Source organism: Phocoena phocoena, chromosome 16 (genome assembly GCF_963924675.1).
Source record: "Phocoena phocoena chromosome 16, mPhoPho1.1, whole genome shotgun sequence".
Taxonomy (NCBI): domain Eukaryota; kingdom Metazoa; phylum Chordata; class Mammalia; order Artiodactyla; family Phocoenidae; genus Phocoena; species Phocoena phocoena.
The window spans coordinates 32211775-32232877 of NC_089234.1; the positions used below are offsets into that span (position 1 = coordinate 32211775).

At 43.6% G+C, this 21103-nt stretch overlaps 1 protein-coding gene across 1 annotated transcript in view; it reads left to right on the top strand.

Moving 5' to 3' along the window:
• PDLIM1 (PDZ and LIM domain 1) overlaps positions 1–21103 on the top strand; it is a 46089-nt gene that overhangs the window by 14463 nt on the left and 10523 nt on the right. Inside the window, exons 2-4 of the mRNA XM_065894063.1 lie at positions 1568–1719; positions 2790–2874; positions 6656–6855. Coding sequence (XP_065750135.1) covers positions 1568–1719; positions 2790–2874; positions 6656–6855 — 437 coding nt within the window. The remainder of the gene's footprint in view (positions 1–1567; positions 1720–2789; positions 2875–6655; positions 6856–21103) is intronic.

Here is a 21103-nt window from a genome sequence, read left to right on the forward strand (position 1 = left end):
GGTAAACAGATGATGGGAAAGCCAGAAAGGAAGGTTAGGAGGTCAGGATCTCTGCACTGGTTTCCACATCCTGCTACATTCCAGGAGAGTTTTGCCTGATAAAGTCATAGCATGTCTGAACCGGAAGGAACCTCAAGGATCAAGTCATCCACCCCTTATTTTGTGGGGATAGGGTACCGATGGGGGGGATGGCCATGACAGCAGCCATCACACTAGCCCACCTCAGAAGGGTCAGTGTTTTCCGTTTGGCGAGGGCTGATTGGAAACTGGCTGCTGAAAACTGCATCAGACACGGAGGCTCAGGATATAAGCCTTGTGTCCTGATTTGATGTCTTGAAAGGCCTCTTACCTGTGGTTCAGCCTCACGGAGACCCTCAAATGTTCATAAGATCTTCTTCACTGGGCTCCCAGGGGTCAAGGGCCTTCTCCAAGGTGAGGCCAGAGCCCTGTGGGTGCTGGGAGTCTGGGCGTACTCTGCTCCTGGAGGGCTTGGACTTCTCATCAAGGAAGGTCTCTTAATGTCAAAGTCATGGACTGACCTTGGGATGATGGTCCTATTTTTAGTATACCTTGGTTTAGAAAATACCTAATAGTAAAAAACATCTCTGAGGTTAGTACTACTTCAAAATGAGTTCATACTTTGTTCATCACAATAGCGTCTATTCACTTGAAAGACAGTTGTACATCTCCACGTGAAGCTTGATATTTATTCAGGTCACGTGTAATGCTCACTAGGCAGATGAATTTGATGACCCATTGCAGTCATTGGCTGGCTTCCCCCAAGCACTGGTTGCCCATAAATTTGGAACCACTGGTTTTAGAAGCACTGGCCTGTAAATCAGCCACCCAAAGGGGCTAAACCCTAATAGTCAATTTCCTGGCTAGGAGGAAATGAACCAGTATAAACCTATACTATTGTATTTTAAAATATTCTTTGTTGCTTTTTTCAATTACAGAAGTAATTCAAGCTCATTGTATAAACCAAAAACATTACAGAAATGTAATACTGTGAAGTTTGGTATGCAGATCTCAATATTTTTGTGTGTAAATAGCATATTAAGATTTTTATAGAAATAGGATGTTTCTGTACATAATGTTCTCTAAGTGTGTTTTTTTTTAAATTGGTGACTTATTTTAGGGAAGCAGCAAGAGACAGTGGGAAGAACATTGTGTCTGCTTTAGGGTTTGAGTCCTGGCTCTGTATTACACTATTGATAGTTGGATGACTAGTAATACAGTAATGTATCAGTTGGGTGATCCCAGGTAAGTCACAGATCTTTCTAAACCTCAGTTTCTTGGTATCTAAAATGGGGACCAATATAGGGTCGGATACTTGCCTTCCTTTTTCACAAGGTTATTGTAAGGATCCAATGAGATGGTATATAGAAAAGAACTCATTGTAAACCGTAATGTATTACATAACTATAAAGGATCATTATTATTGAAACTTATGATTTTAGCCTTCTTTCCTTTTTAAATGCTTTGATCCACATTAGTGAATACTTAATCCAGTGGTTTCCTTGGAGACAGATGGTAACTAAGCCAGCTCTCCTCTCCTTTTTTCCAGGTCACTCCCGGAAGCAAGGCTGCTACAGCTAATTTATGTGTTGGAGATGTAATCACAGCCATCGATGGGGAAAATACCAGCAATATGACACACTTGGAAGCTCAGAACAAAATCAAGGGCTGCACAGACAACATGACTCTCACAGTAACCAGGTGAGGCCCGTGGAAACACTCGCTCATTTCTGGTTGACTGGAAGCTGCTTGTGGACAGGGACCACTTCACCTATTTCAGGATCCCCTACCCACCCAGCTCAGTGCCTTGTATGGTGTAGGCAGGCAGAGGTCTGTGGAACTGAAATTTCAGGTTGCTCATTTTCCTCTCTAATTTTCACAGTGCTCTTCATAGTATGGGCATCTTTCTCTAAGATATTTGCATTTTCATTTGACCTAACACAACTAACCAAAATTTTGAGGTAGTGAAATCAGTATAATGAAATGAAAACCATCTTGTACACTTCAGAGCCCTACCCCCATGGGAGGTGCACTATTACTATCCCCTCAAAAGCACATTTATCCCTCATTCTTGTCTCCATTTCTATCTCAGTCCACATCTTCTCCTTCAAGACATTCATTCATTACAGATTAATTGATTTTTTTGATCCATTTACCAACACATTGAATAGCTCCATCTTGTATATATCTGGCCTTGTGCTGGGCACTCTGAAAATAAAAAGTACAAATATTCTTTACCCGTAAGAGTGAAAAAATGCTACACTAATGAAAACTGAGACAAGACCTAGAGAGTTGCTGTGTGAATGGTATAAGGAAATCCTTTCCAAGCTCAGAAAAGGAGGCATCACTTTTGTTTGGTCCAGACACACTTCACGAACAAGTTGGTTATCTGGTCTGGATCGGGAACACTGGATGAGATAGAGGAGCTTGTTCCGTCCTGAGCAGAGGTGGGGCGGCATCAGGCATGCCCAGGAGCATGGAGGAGGCCGGTGTGGCTGGGTCAGCGGTCCAGAGCGCAGTGGGGGAGGATGAGGCTGGAAGAATGACAGCAGCTTGGGAAATCCCTCAGGGCTGAGCGCACACAGCCATCAGACATGATGTCATGAGGTTGGTGCTTCCGAAAATCACACTGATAGCAAAATGGAGGGGAAGGCGCGGGCAGAGTGCTAGTTCAGAGGCTAGCAGTCGGGCAAGAGGGGACACTTTCCCACTCCGTTTTTAGTATATTTACTTAGCATGCATGAAACAACAGCTTTTTCAATCTGTTGCAGATCTGAACAGAAAATCTGGTCTCCTCTGGTGACAGAGGAAGGGAAACGTCACCCATACAAGATGAATTTAGCCTCTGAACCCCAAGTAAGTACTTGCCCACCATGGCCCTTGCTCTCAGCACCCAGAGGCCTTTCTGCTTTTGACACCGCTAGGCACACTCCCGTTTTTCCTGCCCTGGAGGCAGGGCATAGGACGCAGGGGGAGGGCCCTCCGCTGACACTGCTGGGACCTGGCTCTTGTTTGGTTCTTCCCGTAAGGGAACTGTGGGAGGAAGGGGCTGGAAAACCCCAGGGCAGTGACGCCAGGGCCTTTGCTGGACACAGCGGGTAGGAAGGGGATACGGGAAGCGGGTGGAAGCTTTCCTGTGCAGAACAGGGTGGCAGAACCACGGCAAAACTGGGGTGCTGACTCAGCTCATTATGGATTGCAGATGCAAACGAATCATGCCAGGGACAAAAAGAAGGCCTAGAGCCTAGAGGAACTACAAGGAAATTGAGTAGTAAACCCAGACATACCCCGCCCCACCCCGGGTCCCGGGACCCACTGCCTGGTTTCCAAGAGCCTTAGGATGGGAATCTCTAGTTTTCTTACAGTGAGATCTTAAAATTACTAAAATAAAGTGGTAGTTCATATTGGAAAATGTGATAGGGAGTCAATGCACAATTTGTTGGCCAAATAGAATTTCCTGGATGGGAGACTGTCCTGAGATCCCATATTTGTACATAATAGATTATAAGCGATTGTATTTCTTCTTTAACTACATCTCCTAAATTATCTACAGTGAATGGGTAGTCTTTAGAAACAAGGGGAGAAACGTAGAGAAGAATGTTTAGAACATCTTTGTAAAATTCCTCACTCCTGATATGCTACTTTTCACAAAGTGTGTCTCTCGGATAAATTAATGAGTTGTTAGTGGTATGTTAGTAGGTAAGTCAATAATGGCTTTTGAAAACTCCCTTTAGACTGGCTTGTGATTGTTATACATTTAGCCCCAATTGAAGATTTGAACTTTAATTTTTTTTTTCTAAATTCGGGACACTGTTTCATTTTTATGGTGTATTGAGGTATAATCAAAAGATAACATATAGCTAGTTACCTTTTATACCTAAAACAGAAACTTGTATGAAATTGAGCTCACTGGGTACATTAGTGTGGGTAAATTGAGTGGTTGTATGTGAATGGTTATTTTCTCAAATGTCTTCCATTAAACTGTCAGAAATGCAGTCACAGAAAATTTTTCCCATTAATAAAAATAATATTTAGTCCTAAGAGTCACTTTAAGGATCATTTTGCATCTGGCATTTCAAAACTGACATGACCATATTATTCTGCACAGCCCCTCTAAGGAAAGTTCATGAAATGGCATTCAGTCTATAAACTGGCAGTTGTGCAAACCAATTTACAACATGCCACAGTCAATTCCAATTTCCTAGGGAGTTCTCAGCCACTTCATTAGATTTACTATAAATGTTGTTTTAATGTGTTAAGTCCTTATATGTTTTATAATATGTAAGGAATGATTTTGTCTTAATGTGGTCTATCTAAAATCCTAGTTTCCAGTTCAGTAAGGCAATGCTTACATTTTAGTTATACTTTTTATATGTACTATACTTGAATTTTCATCTTAAACATATAATCTGAGTACCTATATTAATCTTTTGAAGGTAGTTTTCTTCAGATTAAAAAAAAAATCTCCAACACTTTAACATCTAACTTGACTATACATTTCTTTTGATTCCAGTAATTCTTTGTTCATATGAAAAACTTCCCACCTCTCATTTTTCCAGAATCTTCCACTTCCAGTCATTCTAAAACAGAGGAATGAGTAAGAGCAGAGTTCATCTATAACTAAAGGATTTGTTCATTCATGTAAGGCTAGCCCACACCCCAGCTTATCTGAGGTCAGTGTAGTTACACACCTAGTTTGTATTTCCTCATTATTGAGTTTCCTTGGAGACATAAATACAAAGCCCAAACAATGACATCATCCCTTCCAAAAGGCAGGCCCTGAATTAACCGCCTGACTTCTGGAAAGACCAGTATTCACATGGGGTTAGAGATACTCCTTTTATATACAAAACAGATACATTCTTAGGAGATTCTCTATAAAGTAAAAAATCAGAATTTCCAACCTGCATTTTCTACTGACTTCCATTCTAAGTGAAAATGTGTTTCTATGGAAGGAGAAGGGAATGACACTGTGACTGTCTGCTGTGTGCTGGGCACGGTGCAATGGCTAAGAAAGAAGTATAACTTGCCCAAAGCCGAGCAGGAAGCAACAGGGAAGAAACTGAGCCAAGACAGAAATATGAGGGCTCTTCCCTGGTGCTCAGCATCCTAAGATGCCCCTAAGGAATTGCTGTGGGGAAGGAGAGAGGAGGAAAGAACTGCAGTCCTGGCTGCCGCTGTCCACCTGCCCCACAGAGCTGCAGGGTAGCCACTGACGGGGGCCAGAGTCCCAGGCCACCCTTCGGGAAGTCCGCTGCCGTTAATGACCCCTTCTTATTCCTTGGGGTAGTTGTGCCGAGGAACGTACTTAACCATTCTTTGATTACTGCTGAAGTTATTTTCTTAACTAATTATACTTCCCCTTTGGTGAACAAGCTGTGTGTACTGAGCTTTTTTCCAACGTGGATAAAGTCAGCTCAATGTAATGTATACAGTAAAACCGCACTGATTCCGACTTGCTGAAGAGGGAGACTGTCTGGATCACCATAAACACATCTTCATGTTGTCTTTTAAGTCAGTACACAGTGAATTAAGCTGGTGGTTTTCATCATCCTTTTCTAAGAAAGTGTGAAAGACTTGAAGGTTTAGTGAAGAAAGAGAGAAAAAAAAAAAAGGAAGGGCAGTCGTTGTGGGCCTGGGTGTTAACAGGAGTACAGGATTCAGGAGGATTTCTGGGAGACCCAGAACATAGGACGCACATCGAGTTTACTAGGCAGCACAGAGTACGCTCTCACCTGCGAGCAGAGCCTGAACCAGAACACCCATGCGGAAAGCATCTTGCTAACTGAGTCATCAGAAAAGCCGTGATCTTTTTCAAGAGGCGAATGTTAGTTTAAAAAGTTTTCGGGGGTGTTCTTAAAGTAGCTCCTAGGTGTTGCAGCTGTAGTGATTATCCACCAAGTCCTGGCAGTCCAGTGTGGAGGGGGAGGGCGCTTCCTCAAATTACAGAAAGAGGGGAATGAGCACAGGAGGAACTCGAAGTCCTTTCCTGCAGCTCCCCCTGGGCACCGCTCTGTAGCAGGTATCCCCCAGCCTTCCATCTGATCAGCCTTGGCCTTCTCCCACACAAAACACCAGATCAGTCATTCCCCGTTAGCCCCTTCTGCCAGCGCCCTGAGGCTTCTCTGCCTAGTCAGCAGCTGCTTCACCACTGGTGACACAACCCTCTTATCTTGCTTCTCTAAACTGCTCCTTCCTGGGGAATTCATCTCCACCTTTTATCATCTCCTGCTCCGCACCGAAGTCATGCCAGTTCCTCTCTTCCTGGTACTTAATCCCTCTGGAAATTGCCCTGAAAAGGGTGTTTCAGCTCTGACTTGGATCCTGACAGCCCAGGGCATCAGGGGGTGTCCTGCCCAGGGGTACCCAGCAGGAGATCAGGCTCTGCTGGGCCTCAGGGAAGAACCAGGAGGCAGAGCTGACGGATGAAACTGCACACGTGCCTGGCTCGTGCAACGTCCTGGGTCTTGCCCCGTGTCAGGTGGGTTTGTCAGAGCCCCTCAGCTAGTTTGGCATTGAGCCAGGGCTATCATAGCTCATTGGAACACCTCTCTCTCCCTGGCACTCAGCCTGTACCGTCCATCGAGGGGTGCATATTGGACACCCCCCTGATTTCTCCTCTGATCTCTGCCCGCAGGAGGTCCTACACATAGGAAGCGCCCACAACCGGAGTGCCATGCCCTTTACCGCCTCACCTGCCTCCAGCCCTGCCCCCAGGGTCATCACAAACCAGTACAACAACCCAGCTGGCCTCTACTCCTCTGAAAACATCTCCAACTTCAACAACGCCTTGGAGTCAAAGACGGCAGCCAGCGGGCAGGAGATGAATGGCAGAGCGTAAGTAGGCCCATGCAGTCCGCTCTGGGCCAGTCCTGGAAGAGGCTTTTCACACCAGGACAGGCTCGTGCAGGCAGCGGGGAGAAGGTTCAGCCACTAGCCCTGGGAGAAAAATGCCTACTCTAGCACAGTCCTTTCTGTGTTCATTTTCCTCATCTCTAAAAAAGGGGGTAATACCACCTGCCTTGTGGGGCTGTTGTAAAATAAGAAGTAACCTGTAGGGCTTCCCTGGTGGCGCAGTGGTTGAGAGTCCGCCTGCCGATGCAGAGGACGCGGGTTCGTGCCCCGGTCTGGGAAGATCCCACATGCCGCGGAGCGGCTGGGCCCGTGAGCCATGGCCGCTGAGCCTGCGCGTCCGGAGCCTGTCCTCCGCAACGGGAGAGGCCACAACAGTGAGAGGCCCGCGTAACGCATAAAAAAAAAAAAAAAAAAAAAGAAGTAACCTGTAAAATGCCAGTACCGTGTCTGACACACCAACTGAGTATTCACCGAGACCTATGTTATTATTATCCTGGTTTCCGTGGTCATCGTCTTCTTCTAAGTGACCATTTTCCTTCCTTGACAACTCTGCTGCTTCCCAAGAAACTCTTCAGTTTTTACAGTTTGGGCTTTCTGCTTACGATCGATCACCATTTGGTCTGAGCAAGGGAAGAGTACCTGAATGCAGTTTTCGGTGAAGCAGTGTTTGCCTTTTTCCCTCAGGTGGCCCAGTAGAGATAACAGAAAGAAGTCCGTGAGGATATAAATGTGTGTCTGTTAGAACAGGTTCAGATCTGGGGCAGAGGCAGAGGTGGGCTTACCCAGGGGAGAGGAAGGGTTGCAGGTGGCCATGGTGGAGAGGTCTAAGGAAGCATCTTGCTTAGGGCTGGGGAGGCCTGTCGCCTTTGGCCACAGCTGCCTCTAAGTCTTTATCCAAAGGATCCTCTGCATCTTCCCAGCAGAGGGGGCCCAGAGTCGACTCCCTCCCAAACACTTTGAAGACGAATTCAGAAACACTGGGAATCTCACAGCCCATGGTAGAGAACTGGGTTTGACGACAGAGAGTAAGAGATGGGATCAGTTGTCTGTGGTGGAAAACGGGAGGGACTAGGGCACAAGTTACCACCGCACATGCCCAAAGGTGGCAGGGAAGATAAGGACTCAAGGACAGAGCTCTGAGTACAGACAAGGGGGAGCAGAGCGACCCGTGGCGGCTGGACAGTGCATGCCCCGTCCAGAGGGGGAACCACTCCTTGGCTCCAGCCAGACACCACATGCAGGCCTGGGATTCCCATTTCTGATGATTCATTTCATCAAACCAGAAGGCAGAGAGCTTTTCATCTGAAATCCCCTGATTTTTAGACGTTGCTGACAGTCAGACTTGTTGGAATATACCATGTGCTCCAAACTTGTCTGATCTCGGAGGAGCTTTTCCTCTTGGAACCCTCAGTTCTTTTTTTTTTTTTTAATTGAAGTATAGTTGATTTACAATCTTCTGTTAGTTTCAGGTATTTATATGCATAAAGTGATTCGGTTTTTTATATGTATATATATATATATATTTTTTAGATGCTCTTCCATTATAGGTTATTACGAGATACTGAATATAGTTCCCTGTGCTATACAGTAAATCTTGGTTGTTTGTTTATTTTATATATGGTGGTGTGTATCTGTTCTGTACTCTTAATTTATCCCTCCCCCCTTCCCCTTTTGTAACCATAAATTTGTTTTCTATATCTGTGACTTTCTGTTTTGTAAATAGATTCATTTGTATTATTTTTCAGATTCCACATGTGATATCATATAATATGTCTGACTTACTTCACTTAGTATGATATTATCTAGGTCCCTCCATGTTGCTGCAAATGGCACTATTTCATTCTTTTTTATGGCTAATATTCAGGGGTGTGTGTGCGTGCGTGCCTGCATGCGTGTGTGTATCACATCTTCTTAAACCAAACGTCTGTTGATGGGCACTTGGGTTGTTTCCATGTCTTGGCTATTGTAAATAGTGCTGCGATGAACACTGGGGTACATGTATCTTTTCAAATTAAGAGTTTTCATCTTTTCTAGATATATGCCCAGGAGTGGGATTGCTGGACCATATGGTAGCTCTATTTTTATTTTAAGGAACCTCCACTGTTCTCCATAGTGGCCACACTAATTTACATTCCCACCAACAGTGTAGGAGAGTTCTCTTCACACCCTCTGCAGCATTTGTTCTTTGTAGACTTTTTTTTTTTTTTACTTTACTTATTTTTGGCTGCATTGGGTCTGTTTGTTGTTGGGTCTTCGTTGCTGCATGCAGTCTTTCTCTAGTTGCGGCGAGTGGGGTCTACTCTTCGTTGCGGTGCACGGGCTTCTCATTGTGGTGGCTGCTCTTGTTGCAGAGCTTGGGCTCTAGAGCACAGGCTTCAGTAGTTGTGGCGCATGGGCTTAGTTGCTCTGTGGCATGTGGGATCTTCCTGGACCAGGGCTTGAACCCGTGTCCCCTGCATTGGCACCAGGGAAGTCCCTCTTTGTAGACTTTTTGATGATGGCCATTCTAACTGGTGTGAGGTGATGCCTCATTGTAGTTTTGATTTGCATTTCTCTAATGATTTCTCTAATGATTAACGATGTTAAGCATCCATTCATGTGCCTGTTGGCCATATGTATGTTGTCTTTGGAGAAATGTCTGTTTAGGTCTTCTGCTCAAAATGAGCTGTTTGCATATTTTGGAAAGTAACCCCTTGTCAGTCGTATTGCTTGCAAATACGTTCTCCCAGTCTGTAGGTTTATCTTTTTGTTTCATTTAGGGTTGGAATCCTCAGTTCTTATACTAGCTCTGAAGCCAGTTTTGCTGTTCAATTTCTTCTCAATTCACCTTTAACAAGACTCTGCCCAGCTGTTAGAGTGATTAAACGGCAAACCCACTGCTGCAGATGTAGGTTAGGACAGGTTAAGGCACAAGAGGTTCCAAACTACTTAAATGTTTGGAAAGAGCTATTGTGGGGAGCCCCTTGATCATACTGTGCACATAGTCCTTCTCCCCGAAAAAGAGGCAGGTGTTTTGGGCACCTGCTGCACACAGGTCCCTGTGCCCATCACTGAGAGGGCCTTGCAATTTCCTTTTAAGCTTCGCAGGGCCTAGCAGGGGAGACTTTCTGCCGTGTGACTTTGGCTTTACAAGATGTTAGAGGTCACCAGCATTTATTGTATAAGCAATAGTAGTAGTAAAGGGGCTACTCATGCTTCTTCGTCCTTCAGTTCTGAGTCCTGCCAGGCCCTACTGGCTTGAGACGATGAGGATGCCCTTCACGGTGACTGTGGGGGCCTACGGGGTAGCTGAGAAAGAGCGCCATGCTGGGCCCCCCTAAGCTTTCCACAGACATACCCCGAAGGGAAGCTTTCTCCCAAGCAGCTCAGTGGGGAGTTGAGTGGTGGAAACACCGAGAGCCGTGATCCCCATCCTTTGCTGCTTTTGTGCTGGGGGAGGCTGAGAACGTGACCCTCTTTTACTGTCCCAGAGTGGAATGTTCCATGATCTGGATTTAATAACCCAGGAAATGACACATCCTTAATTGAAAGGCTGCTATGCATTGGCAGAAATATGTGCCAGGGAGGTATTTTTAGTGTGGCCTTGGCCATTATTCTTTAATTAATGTCTTCTTTCTTCTCTCCTGCTCCCCGCCTGTTCCCTCCCTCCAGTCTGAAACAATTCAATCTCTACTGTCTGGACACTGCGAGCCTTTCCTGCAGCCCCTCTCCCCTCCTGTGGCAGACTTTCTTGGCTACAGCAGCCTCTGAGTCTTTATCACAAGTCTCCGTCCAGATTTTCTCAGCAGAGGGGTCCCAGCTCCTGCTCTATCCCAAACTCTCTGAGGATGAATCCAGCAACAGTGGGAATACCGGCAACCCCTGGCGGAGGAAATGCCCTGTGCATGGGTCTCTGCTTACTGGGCTGTTCCTAGAGAGGCCACTCGTGCATATCAGTGAAGGAAGATTCTCGTGCAAACCCAGCAGCTACCAGGTCATGTTGCCGCTCTGTCAGCAGAAGTCACAAGCGCTCACCCGCCACTGTTTAGTCTGTGAAATTCGCTGAGGTTACAGAATTGGCTCACTTCATACTTTGCATCTGAGGTCATCACGGATACCCTGGGGCGCACTCTCAGTTTCTTTGTCGCATGCCCTTCAAAGCAGCCTGGTGTGTGTGTGGCCGTCTGTCTTGTAGGATTTCCCAGGGCCCCATCCCCGTCAGACAGGAACACAGACAGCATTGCCACTGCCAAATTCAACGGGGAAGACAGGCAAGAGGTGCCCGCCATCTGCCTCCTGTTCTCCCAGCACACACGGTTGAGTGGGATGGCCTCTGCGTCAGTTCAGCTTAACAGTCGTTTACTGAGTGCCTACTGTATACCAAGTGGGTGGAGGAAATGTGTCTCTGATCAGCAGAAAGCTTTCACCTGCCCTCTGACCCCCTTCCACTGAGTTTAGGGGCTCTGGTCATTTTCTGGTGATTTGGGGCCTGGATTTCATTATATATGTGATACTGCTTGATACTTTCTTAAAGGTGCAGGCTTTATAGATAGAGGGGCCTGAGCCTGAATTCCAGCTCTGCCTCTTGCTAGCTGTGGGACCTTGGGCAAACCTCGTAACTTCTGAAACTCAGTCTCTTCATCTATAAAGCAGATAATACGAACTACCTCACCACCAGGTTGAGAAATTTCAATGCGATGTGCAAAAACTATCATCCAGCCTGGGGGCTGGCCTCTGGTGGTGCTCGGTAAATGCTACTTGTTACTGATTTCAGCACGCATAAGGAGCTCCATACCCATCACTTCTCAGTACTTGGGGCTCCAGAGGGCGGAAGCACGTAGACAAATGTCATGGAGAAGATTTTGTTGTAACTTAGGGTAAGTTTCTTTTTTTCCCAGCACTGTAGCTTAAGTTCAGCCAACCAGTACAATTGATTACCTTCCTGATGGAGTGGTATTCATGGAATAAGCAGTTGGGCTCCCGTAGCCACCACAATAGTCCCAAGATACTAGCTCTTCCAATTTGTGCTCTCAGGGGATCCCCCCATAAACTCATGAGGCAGATTTCTAAGCAGGTACAGTGGAAATAAAGGGAAGCATTCATTGTTCTTTGTTCAGTTGATACCAGAGGGATTATATTAGCCCTGACTCACTGGAGCTTGGTCAGAAGAAAACCTCCGTCATGAAGGTGGCTGCTTGCCCCTCTAACTAAATTTGCCCACAGCCCACAGAGAACTGGCCTGGGGGTCTGGATGTTCCTCCCTCTTCTCCTGGTGCCCAAAATTACTCCTCCGGTTTCTTATTAGATCCAACATCTAGGCCTTTGAAGATTAAAACTTAGGGAACACTGACCAGGCTCCCCTTCCAAAAATGATTACATAGGGTTTCTCAGAATTGCATATTCGGTGAACACTGGGGCAATAAGGTTGGGACAGCTCAGACATGAACAGTTTTTCTGAGTCAGCCTACATCCTTTCTCCCCACCTACATAAAAGTCACATACTAAAATCTCCTCTACATCATTTCCAGTTAGTGTCTAGCCTCCATCATTTGGAGAAAATTTGTCTTAAACTTAACTAAACTTTGTAGATTCATATTGCACTTATAGGGAACAAAACAGAGAAATCCCCTATAACTTTCACCCAGTTTCCATCAATGGTAACGTCCTGAAAACCGTAAGCATGAAATCAAAACTAGAATATTGACATTTATATGGCCAAGATACAGAACATTTCTATCACCATAGAAATTCCTCAGGTTTCCCTTTTATAGCCACATCCACTTCCCTCTCACCCCTGCACCCCACTTTACCCCTGGCAACCCACTAAGCTGCTCTCCATTTCTGCAATTTTATTATTTCAAGAATGTTATTAATGGAATCACACAGTATGTAACTTAAGGAGATTGACTTTTTTTACTCAGAATCATTCACTGGAGATTTATCTGATTTTAGTTAGGTTGTTTTAGGTACCAGTAGTTCCTTTTTTTCTGTTCTAAAGATATATTTTTCTTAATTGTGGTAAAAAACACATAGCTTAAAATATACCACCTGAACCATTTTTCAGTATAAAGTGCAGTAGTGGTAACTACATACATATTCTTGTACAGCAGATCTCTAGAAATTTTTTGTCTTGCAAAACAGAAACTCTCCACCCATTGAACTACTCCACTTTCCCTCCTCCCTCCAGCCCTTGGCAACCACCATTCTATTTTCTGTTTCTAAGAGTTGACTACTTTAGACACCTCATAGAAGTGGAATCATGCAGTATTTGTCTTTCTGTGACTGGCTTCTTTCACTTAGCATAATGTCCTCAAGGTTCTGGGACAGGATTTTTTTTTAAAGGCTGAATAATATCCATTATCTGAATATACTACATTTTCTTTATCCATTTATCTGTCAGTGGACATTTAGGTTACTTCCACCTCTCAGCTATTTATTGTAAACAATGCTGCAGTGAACATGAGTATGCAAATATTTCTATGAGAGCCTGATTTTTATTCTTTTGGATATATACCCAGAGGTGGGATTGCTGGATCATACAGTAGTTCTATTTTTAATTTTTTGAGTGCTCTCCATAGTGTTTTCCATAGTGCTGTACCATTTTACATTCTCACCAACAGTGCACAGGGTTTCAGTTTTTCCATCCTCATCAACACTTGTTATTTTCTGGTTTTTTGTTTTGTTTTGGTTTTTGGTAGCATCTATCCTAATGGGTGTAAGGTGATATGTCTCATGGCTTTGATTTGTGTTTCCCTGATGAATAGTGATGTTGACCATCGTTTCACATGGTTGTTGGCCATTGTGTATCTTTTTGGAGAAACGTCAGTTCAAGTCCTTTGCCCATTTAAAAAACCTGGTTATTTGGGGGGTTTTTTGTTGTGGAGTTGTAGGAATTCTTTATATATTCTGGACATTAACTTCTTAACAGATACGTGGTTTGCAAGTATTTTCTCCCATTCTGTAGATTGCCTTTTCGCTGTTGATTGTTTCCTTTGTTATGTAGAAGCTTTTTAGTTTAATGTAGTCCCACTTGATTTTGATCCCTGTGCTTTTGCTGTCATATTCAAGAAATCATTGCCAAGACTAATGCCATGAAGCTTTTCCCTGTTTTCTTCTAGGAGTTTTATGGTCTCAGGTCTTACAATAAGTCTTCAATTCATTTTTAGTTGATTTTTGTATATGGTGAGACAAAGGTCCAATTTCATTCTTTTGTACACAGGTACCCAGCTTTCTCAATACCACTTAATGAAGAGAATATCCTTTCTGCATTGTGTATCCTTAGGACCCTCATCAAAGATCATTTGACCTTATATGCCAGGGTTTATTTCTGGGCTGCATATTCTGTTCCTTCAGTCTATATGTCTGTATTTATGCAAGTGCCATACTGTTTTGGTTACTGTAGTTTTGCAGTATGGTCTCCTCTCCATCCCACCCCCCACACCTGTTTGTTTGTTTTGGCCCTGCCATGCCGCTTGTGGGATCTTACTTCCCTGACCAGGGATCAAACCCATGCCCCCTGCATTGGAAGTGTGGAATCTTAACCACTGGACTGCCAGGAAAGTCCCCTCCACTATGTTTTGATGTCAGGAAGTGTGATACCTCTGGTCTTGTTTTTCTTCTTTAATAATTCTTTGGTTATTTGGGGTTCTTTGAGATACCATATGAATATTAGGATTTTTTTTTTCTGTTTCTGCAAAAAATGCTGTTGGGATTTTGATAGGGATTGCATTGAATCTGTACATCACTTTGAGTAGTATTCACATTTTTAGCAATATTAATTCTTCTAATCCATGAAAATGGATATATCTCCATTTATTTTTATCTTCAACTTTTTTTTATTATGTTTCATAGTTTTCAGAACAAGTCTTTTGCCTCCTTGGCTAAGTTTATTCCCAAGTATTGTATTCTTTTGTTGCTATTTTAAATAGGATTGTTTTCTTAATTTTCCTTTTGGATCATTCTTTGTTAGTATATAGAAACACAATTGATTTTTGTGTATCGATTTTGTGTCCTGCAACTTCGCTGAATTCCTTTATTAGTTTTAACAATTCTTTTTTTTGGCCACACCCTGTGGCATGCGGGATCTTAGTTCCTTGACCAGGGATCAAACCTGTGCTCCTGCAGTGGAAGCGTGGCGTCCTAACCACTGGACCACCAGGGAAGTCCTAGTTTTAACAATTCTTTTCATGTATGGAAGCTTTAGGGTTTTCCACATATAAGATCATGTCATCTGTGAACAAAGATAATTTTACTTCTTGCTTTCCAATTTGGATGACTTTTATTTCCTTTTCTTGCCTAGTTGCTCTGGTCAGGACTTCTAGTACTATGTTGAATGGAAGTGGTGAGAGTGGTCATCCTTGTCTGGTTCCTGATCTTAGAGTAAAAACTTACTTTTTCAATATTATGATGTTAGATGTAAGCTTGTCATACATGGCCTTTATTATGTTGAAGTAATTTTCTTCTATTCCTAGTTTTTTTAGTGTTTTTATCATGAAAGGATATTGAATTTTGTCAAATGCTTTTTCTGCATCAATTGAAATGATGATGTGGTTTTTGTCTTCTAATCTGCATTCTGTTAATATAGTGTATTAATTACATTGACTGATTTTTATATGTTGAGCCATCTTTGCATTTCAGAAGCAAATCCCACTTACTCATAGTGTATAATCATTTTAATGTGCTGTTGAATTCACTTTGCTGAGGATTTTTGCATCAATATTCATCAGGGATGTTGGTCTGTAGTTTTCTTTTCCTGTAGTATCTTTGTCTGGTTCTGCTATCAGGGTATTGCTGGCCTCACAGAATGAATTTGTAAGTGTTCCCTCCTCTTCAGTTATTTTGGGAAGACTTTGAGAAGGATTGGTGTTAATTTTTCTTTGAATAGTTGGTAGAATTCTCCAGTGAAGCCATCTGGTCCTGGGCTTTTTAGTTGTTTTATATATATATATATATATATATTTATTTATTTATTTAAAGACCTTTTATGACTTATTTTTTTAAAAATTTATTTAACTTATTTTTCGCTGCGTTGGGTCTTCGTTGCTGTGTGCGGGCTTTCTCTAGTTGTGGTGAGCGGGGGATACTCTTCGTTTCGGTGCATGGGCTTCTCATTGTGGTGGCTTCTCTTGTTGCAGAGCATGGGCGGGGGCTTTAGAGCGCAGGCTCAGTAGTTGTGGCACACGGGCTTAGCTGCTCCGCAGCATGCAGGATCTTCCTGGACCAGGGCTCAAACCCATGTCCCCTGCATTGGCAGGCGGATTCTTAACCACTGCGCCACCAGGGAAGCCCTGTTGGGAGATTTTTTGATTACTGATTCAATCATGTTATTTATTATAGGTCTGTTCACATATTTTTTTTCTTTCATGATTCAGTCTTGGTAGGAATTTATCTATTTCTTCTAGGCTATCCAGTTTGTTGGTATATAATTGTTCACAATAGTCTTTTAAGATCTTTTTTATTTCTGTCATAGGCATGGTAGTGTCTCCTCTTTCATTTCTGATTTTTTGTTATTTCAGTCTTCTCTCCTTTTTTTTTTCTTAGTCTAGCTAAGGGTTTGTCAATTTTGTTGATCTTTTCAAAAAACCAGACTCTTAATTTTGTTCCAGTTTTCCTCTTTTCTATTTCATGTCTGCTGTAGTCTTTATTATTTCCTTCCTTCTACTAACGTTATTTAAATTTATTTTATTTTATTATTTGGCTGCATTGGGTCTTCATTGCTGTGCGCGGGCTTTTCTCTAGTTGTGGCGAGTGGGGGCTACTCTTTGTTGTAGTGCATGGGCTTCTCATTGCGGTGACTTCTCTTGTTGCGGAGCATGGGCTCCAGGTGCACGGGCTTCAGTAGTTGTGGCACGCGGGCTCAGTAGTTGTGGCTCGTGGGCTCTAGAGCGCAGGCTCAGTAGTTGTGGCACATGGACTTAGTTGCTCCACAGCATGTGGGATCTTCCTGGAGCAGGGCTCGAACCCGTGTCCCCTGCATTGGCAGGCAGATTCTTAACCACTGTGCCACCAGGGAAGTCCCCTTCTGCTAATTTTAGTTTGTTCTTCTTTTTCTTGTTCCTTGAGGTGTAAAGTTTGCTTATTTGAGGTCTTTCTTCTTTTTAAATTAGGCATTACTGCTACTATGTTTTCTCAGCTTTTGCTATGTCCTGTAAGTTTTGATATATTCTTTTTTCATTTTCTTTTGTCTCAAAATATTTTCTAATTTCCTTGTTCATGAGTGGGTTGTTTAATTTCTGCATGTTTGTGAACTTTCCAGTTTTCCTTTTGCTGTTGATTTCTAGTTTCATTCCATTGTGGTCAGAAAAGATACTTGGTGATTTCAGTCTTCTTAAATTTGTGAAGACTTTTTTGTGGCCTAACCTGTGATCTATCTTGGAGAATGCTCTGTGTGCACCTGAGAAGAATGTATATTCTGCTGTTGTTGGGTATAGTGTTCTGTATGTGTTAGGTACAGCTGGTCTATAGTGTGGTTCAGGTCCTCAGTTTGCTTATAAATCTTCTGTCTGGTTGTTCTATCCTCTTTGGTTCCTTTTTATTCCATGGTATGGATATACCACAGTTTGTTTAACCATTCACCCATTGAAGGACATCTGGGTTGTGTCTTATTTTTGGCTATTATGGATAAAGTGGCTGTAAAGATTTGTGAACATGTTTTTGTGTAACCATAAATTTTCATCTCTGGGATAAACGACCAGGACCATTGCTGGGTCATAAGGTAGTTACATGCTTAATTTTACAGAAACTACCAAACAGTTTTGCAGAATATCTGTACCATTTTACATTCCTACTTACAATGTTTGATCTAGTTTCTCCGTATCCTCTCCAGCATTTGGTGTTGCCACTGTTTTTTATTCTAGCCATTCTCATAGGTGTGTAGTAATGTATCACTGTGGTTTTAATCTGCACTTGCCTTGTGGGTAATGATGTTGAACATCTTTTCATGAGCTTATTTGCCATCAACATATCCTCTAGTCCTTTTCTGGATATCTGGGCTCAGATCACCTCCTGCCTCTCAGCCTCGGCTGTTTTTTCAGAAGCCTCCACCCTCTAGGGAAGAGGGACAGTGTACCCAGTGGAGCCAAAGAACAAATATCAGAGGGTGGTGCAGCTTATCAATACAGAAGGAAAGGTCTGTATGGAAACAAGTTCTAATTTGTGAGAAATAAAGCCACATGCTGTCCAGTCCACCAGGCTGTCTCCCAGGTTCAAGAATGCAGGCGATGGCTACAAACAGTTTTCTCAGCAAATCTAACCACTTTATCTTTAGGGGTAAAGACAATTTTACAAGTGCAAATGAATTATTCCAATTATGTTTACTCACTCATTTTGCGTCCACTCATTGTATAACTAGCTCACATGTCATTTTAAAAAGAAAACTGAGGGACTTCCCTGTCAGTCCAGTGGTTAGGACTCAGCACTTGCACTGCCATGGGCCCAGGTTCAATCCCTGGTAGGGGAACTAAGATCCCGCAAGCCACGCAGTCTGGCCAAAATTAAATTAAATTGAAAAAAAAGAAAGAAAACTGAGGTATAGGTTTTCCCTGGGTAATTCTCCCCAAGTTACTTCTTCCTCTCCGTTTTCTTTTTCCTGTCAGGCTCCTGGGGCACTTGAAGTACTCAGGTTCCCAGCTGGAAGCAGGGTCAATAACAGCAATGAAGCTCACAGAATGAACATGCTCTCAGGGAAGGTCAACATTTAAGTAGAAGAGACTTATCAGCTGGCACTTGCAACAGGCTGCAGTGGGGGGAAGGGAAGCCACCACCCCTGTATGTCCACAGCTGCTGGTCCCTGCTCTTGTCTCTCTCCCGCCCACCCTCAGGGGACTGTGGGAGACTCCCATCCTCAGGTCAGGTGATGGGCCACCATGAGGAGTGGTTTCAACCAAGGCGGGGACAGAAGTCCAGTTTCCCCACTCTACTGTGTTGACACTGGAGGTTACTGGAGGCTGCTCATTATTGCTGGAGTGGGAGTTCTGGCTACCCACATGGCCTCCACAGATTCACTGCAGGTGAGTGGTGGCCTTGTCACTGCTGGGTGGGGGTGACATACAGGCTTCCTACTGGAGCCTGGAGTGTATGACCACTGTCATTCCTTGGGTCCCAAGGTCTCTGGTTGGTCTGCCTTTTTCTGTCCCCCTTTCAGAGTCTTTTTTTTTTTTTTTTAATATACATTTTATTTATTTATTTTTGGCTGCATTGGGTCTTTTGTTGCTGCGCATGGGCTTTCTCTAGTTGCGGCGAACAGGGGCCACTCTTCATTGTGGTGCATGGGCTTCTCATTGTGGTGGCTTCTCTTGTTGCGGAGCACAGGCTCTCCGTGCATGGGCTTCAGTAGTTGTGGCACGTGGGCTCAGCAGTTGTGGCTCGCGGGCTCTAGAGCAGAGGCTCAGTAGTTGTGGCGCACAGGCTTAAGTTGCTCCATGGCATGTGGGATCTTACCAGACCAGGGTTCGAACCCGTGTCCCCTGCATTGGCAGGCGGATTCTTAACCACTGCTCCACCAGGGAAGTCCCCCGAGTCTTCTTGTGTTCATCTTATATAGAATGTCCAGGGTTTTTGGTTGTACTTAGTGGGAGGAATAGGGAAACTTATGTCTACTCCATCTTCCCAGATGGGAAAACGATTTTTATGAAGAGGATGTCTTCTCCTGTCTGGATGCATCATATAATTCAAATAATCCCTCTTTGCGTCCCAAACTTTGTCACACACACAGGCAGTTTTAGTGCAGAACCAAAGCTGACTTAGTATGTGAGAAAATGATGCCATTAAGGTTTTATCAGCAGTGGGAATTGTTTTCTTATGGCTTCCTTGTTTTAGCTGAGATTTATATACAGATTATTAAGTTGCTGCCATGGGTGATGGGTCAAGTTTAAAAAGAAAAAAATTAAAGAGTCTCTTATGTCCCCACTCTGGTCATTTCACCGTTTTGATGGAGTAGATGCTCATCCCAGGGTTGCTGTTCCAAAACCACGGGTGTGCTTTTCCTCTGTTCTCCTTGACCTTCTTACCTTCACCCCAGCTGCTCTTTGGCCTGGAACAGGCCTTTGTGTCACATAAGGTCTGCAGGCTCAGCTTCTGAAATCCTCCCCTTGCAAGCGAGCTCAAGCGGAGTTTTCTTCTGACGTTCTAAAGGCCACCAGCCTTAAACACCCAGCTACGTCAGCCACCGCGTCAGGCAGAGCACCACCTGGCGGTGGTATCCCTGGGGAGACAGGCCCTGTGGTCAGGGCCTAAAAGACTGAAAGAAAACATTTAGGGAACTGGTGTACATTCAGCACCAAGTCTGACTCAGGGAGAAACAAGAAGCAGGAAACATGAAGAGTGTAATGGATAGTTACTCCAAAGGAGTTGAATTTGATTAAAATCTTGTATTTTGTTATTAAAATTGTAAAAACTGGGTTTAGAAGGCTGTGCTTACTCTTAGTGACCCACTCTCAGAAGTTTTCCTCCTGGTGACTCAGTCATGTAGCTCATTTTTTGAGAGCTTATCACTATAGAATTCTTCCTTTCAATGCTGTTACTATATATAAAAAGTGAGAATGCTTTTTTTGGGGGCTCCATTTCTCATGGATGTTTTTGTCCTAGAATTTTTTTTTTTTAATATATTGTGATGTCATTTGTCTATATCTGATAGTCTAACATCTAAGACTTGGGTCTTAGGATATTATCTTTGAATTAAGCAGATCAATGCTTCCAGTTAAGGCGATGGATATTGAAAGTGCTTTATAAATTGTCAAGTGGTAGAAAAATATTATCATTATTTGAAAATAAATAGTAAGCTGTTTTCTTTTCATTAATCATGGAAATACTTTCCAAGACCATTTGCTGGAAGAATATGTGATGACCTTGTAGTTTGGCTTCTGTCATTTTTAGCAGTCCCTTGGTGGCTTCCAGACATAACAACATACACCAAAGAAGGGGAAAAATTCTCCCCAAGAACATTCCACGGTCTGATCTTGATTTTAAAATAGTTCTAAGTGTAATAGAAAAAAATATTTGTCAAAATAACATAATACATTTATTATAGGGCAAGCTCAGAACTCGACTCAAAGAAAGAGTCCAGCATGTATCTCAGACAACAGGGCTAAAAAGGTGGGCCACACGAAGACTGTGGCCCCTGGTTACAACCGCTCCTCAGGGTGGCCCATCACCTGCCTGGGGGACGGAGGGAAAGAGACACGGACAGAGGCCAGCAGCTGTGGACGGGCAGGGGTGGTGGCTTCCCTCCCCCGCCCCCCACCGTGGCCTGCAC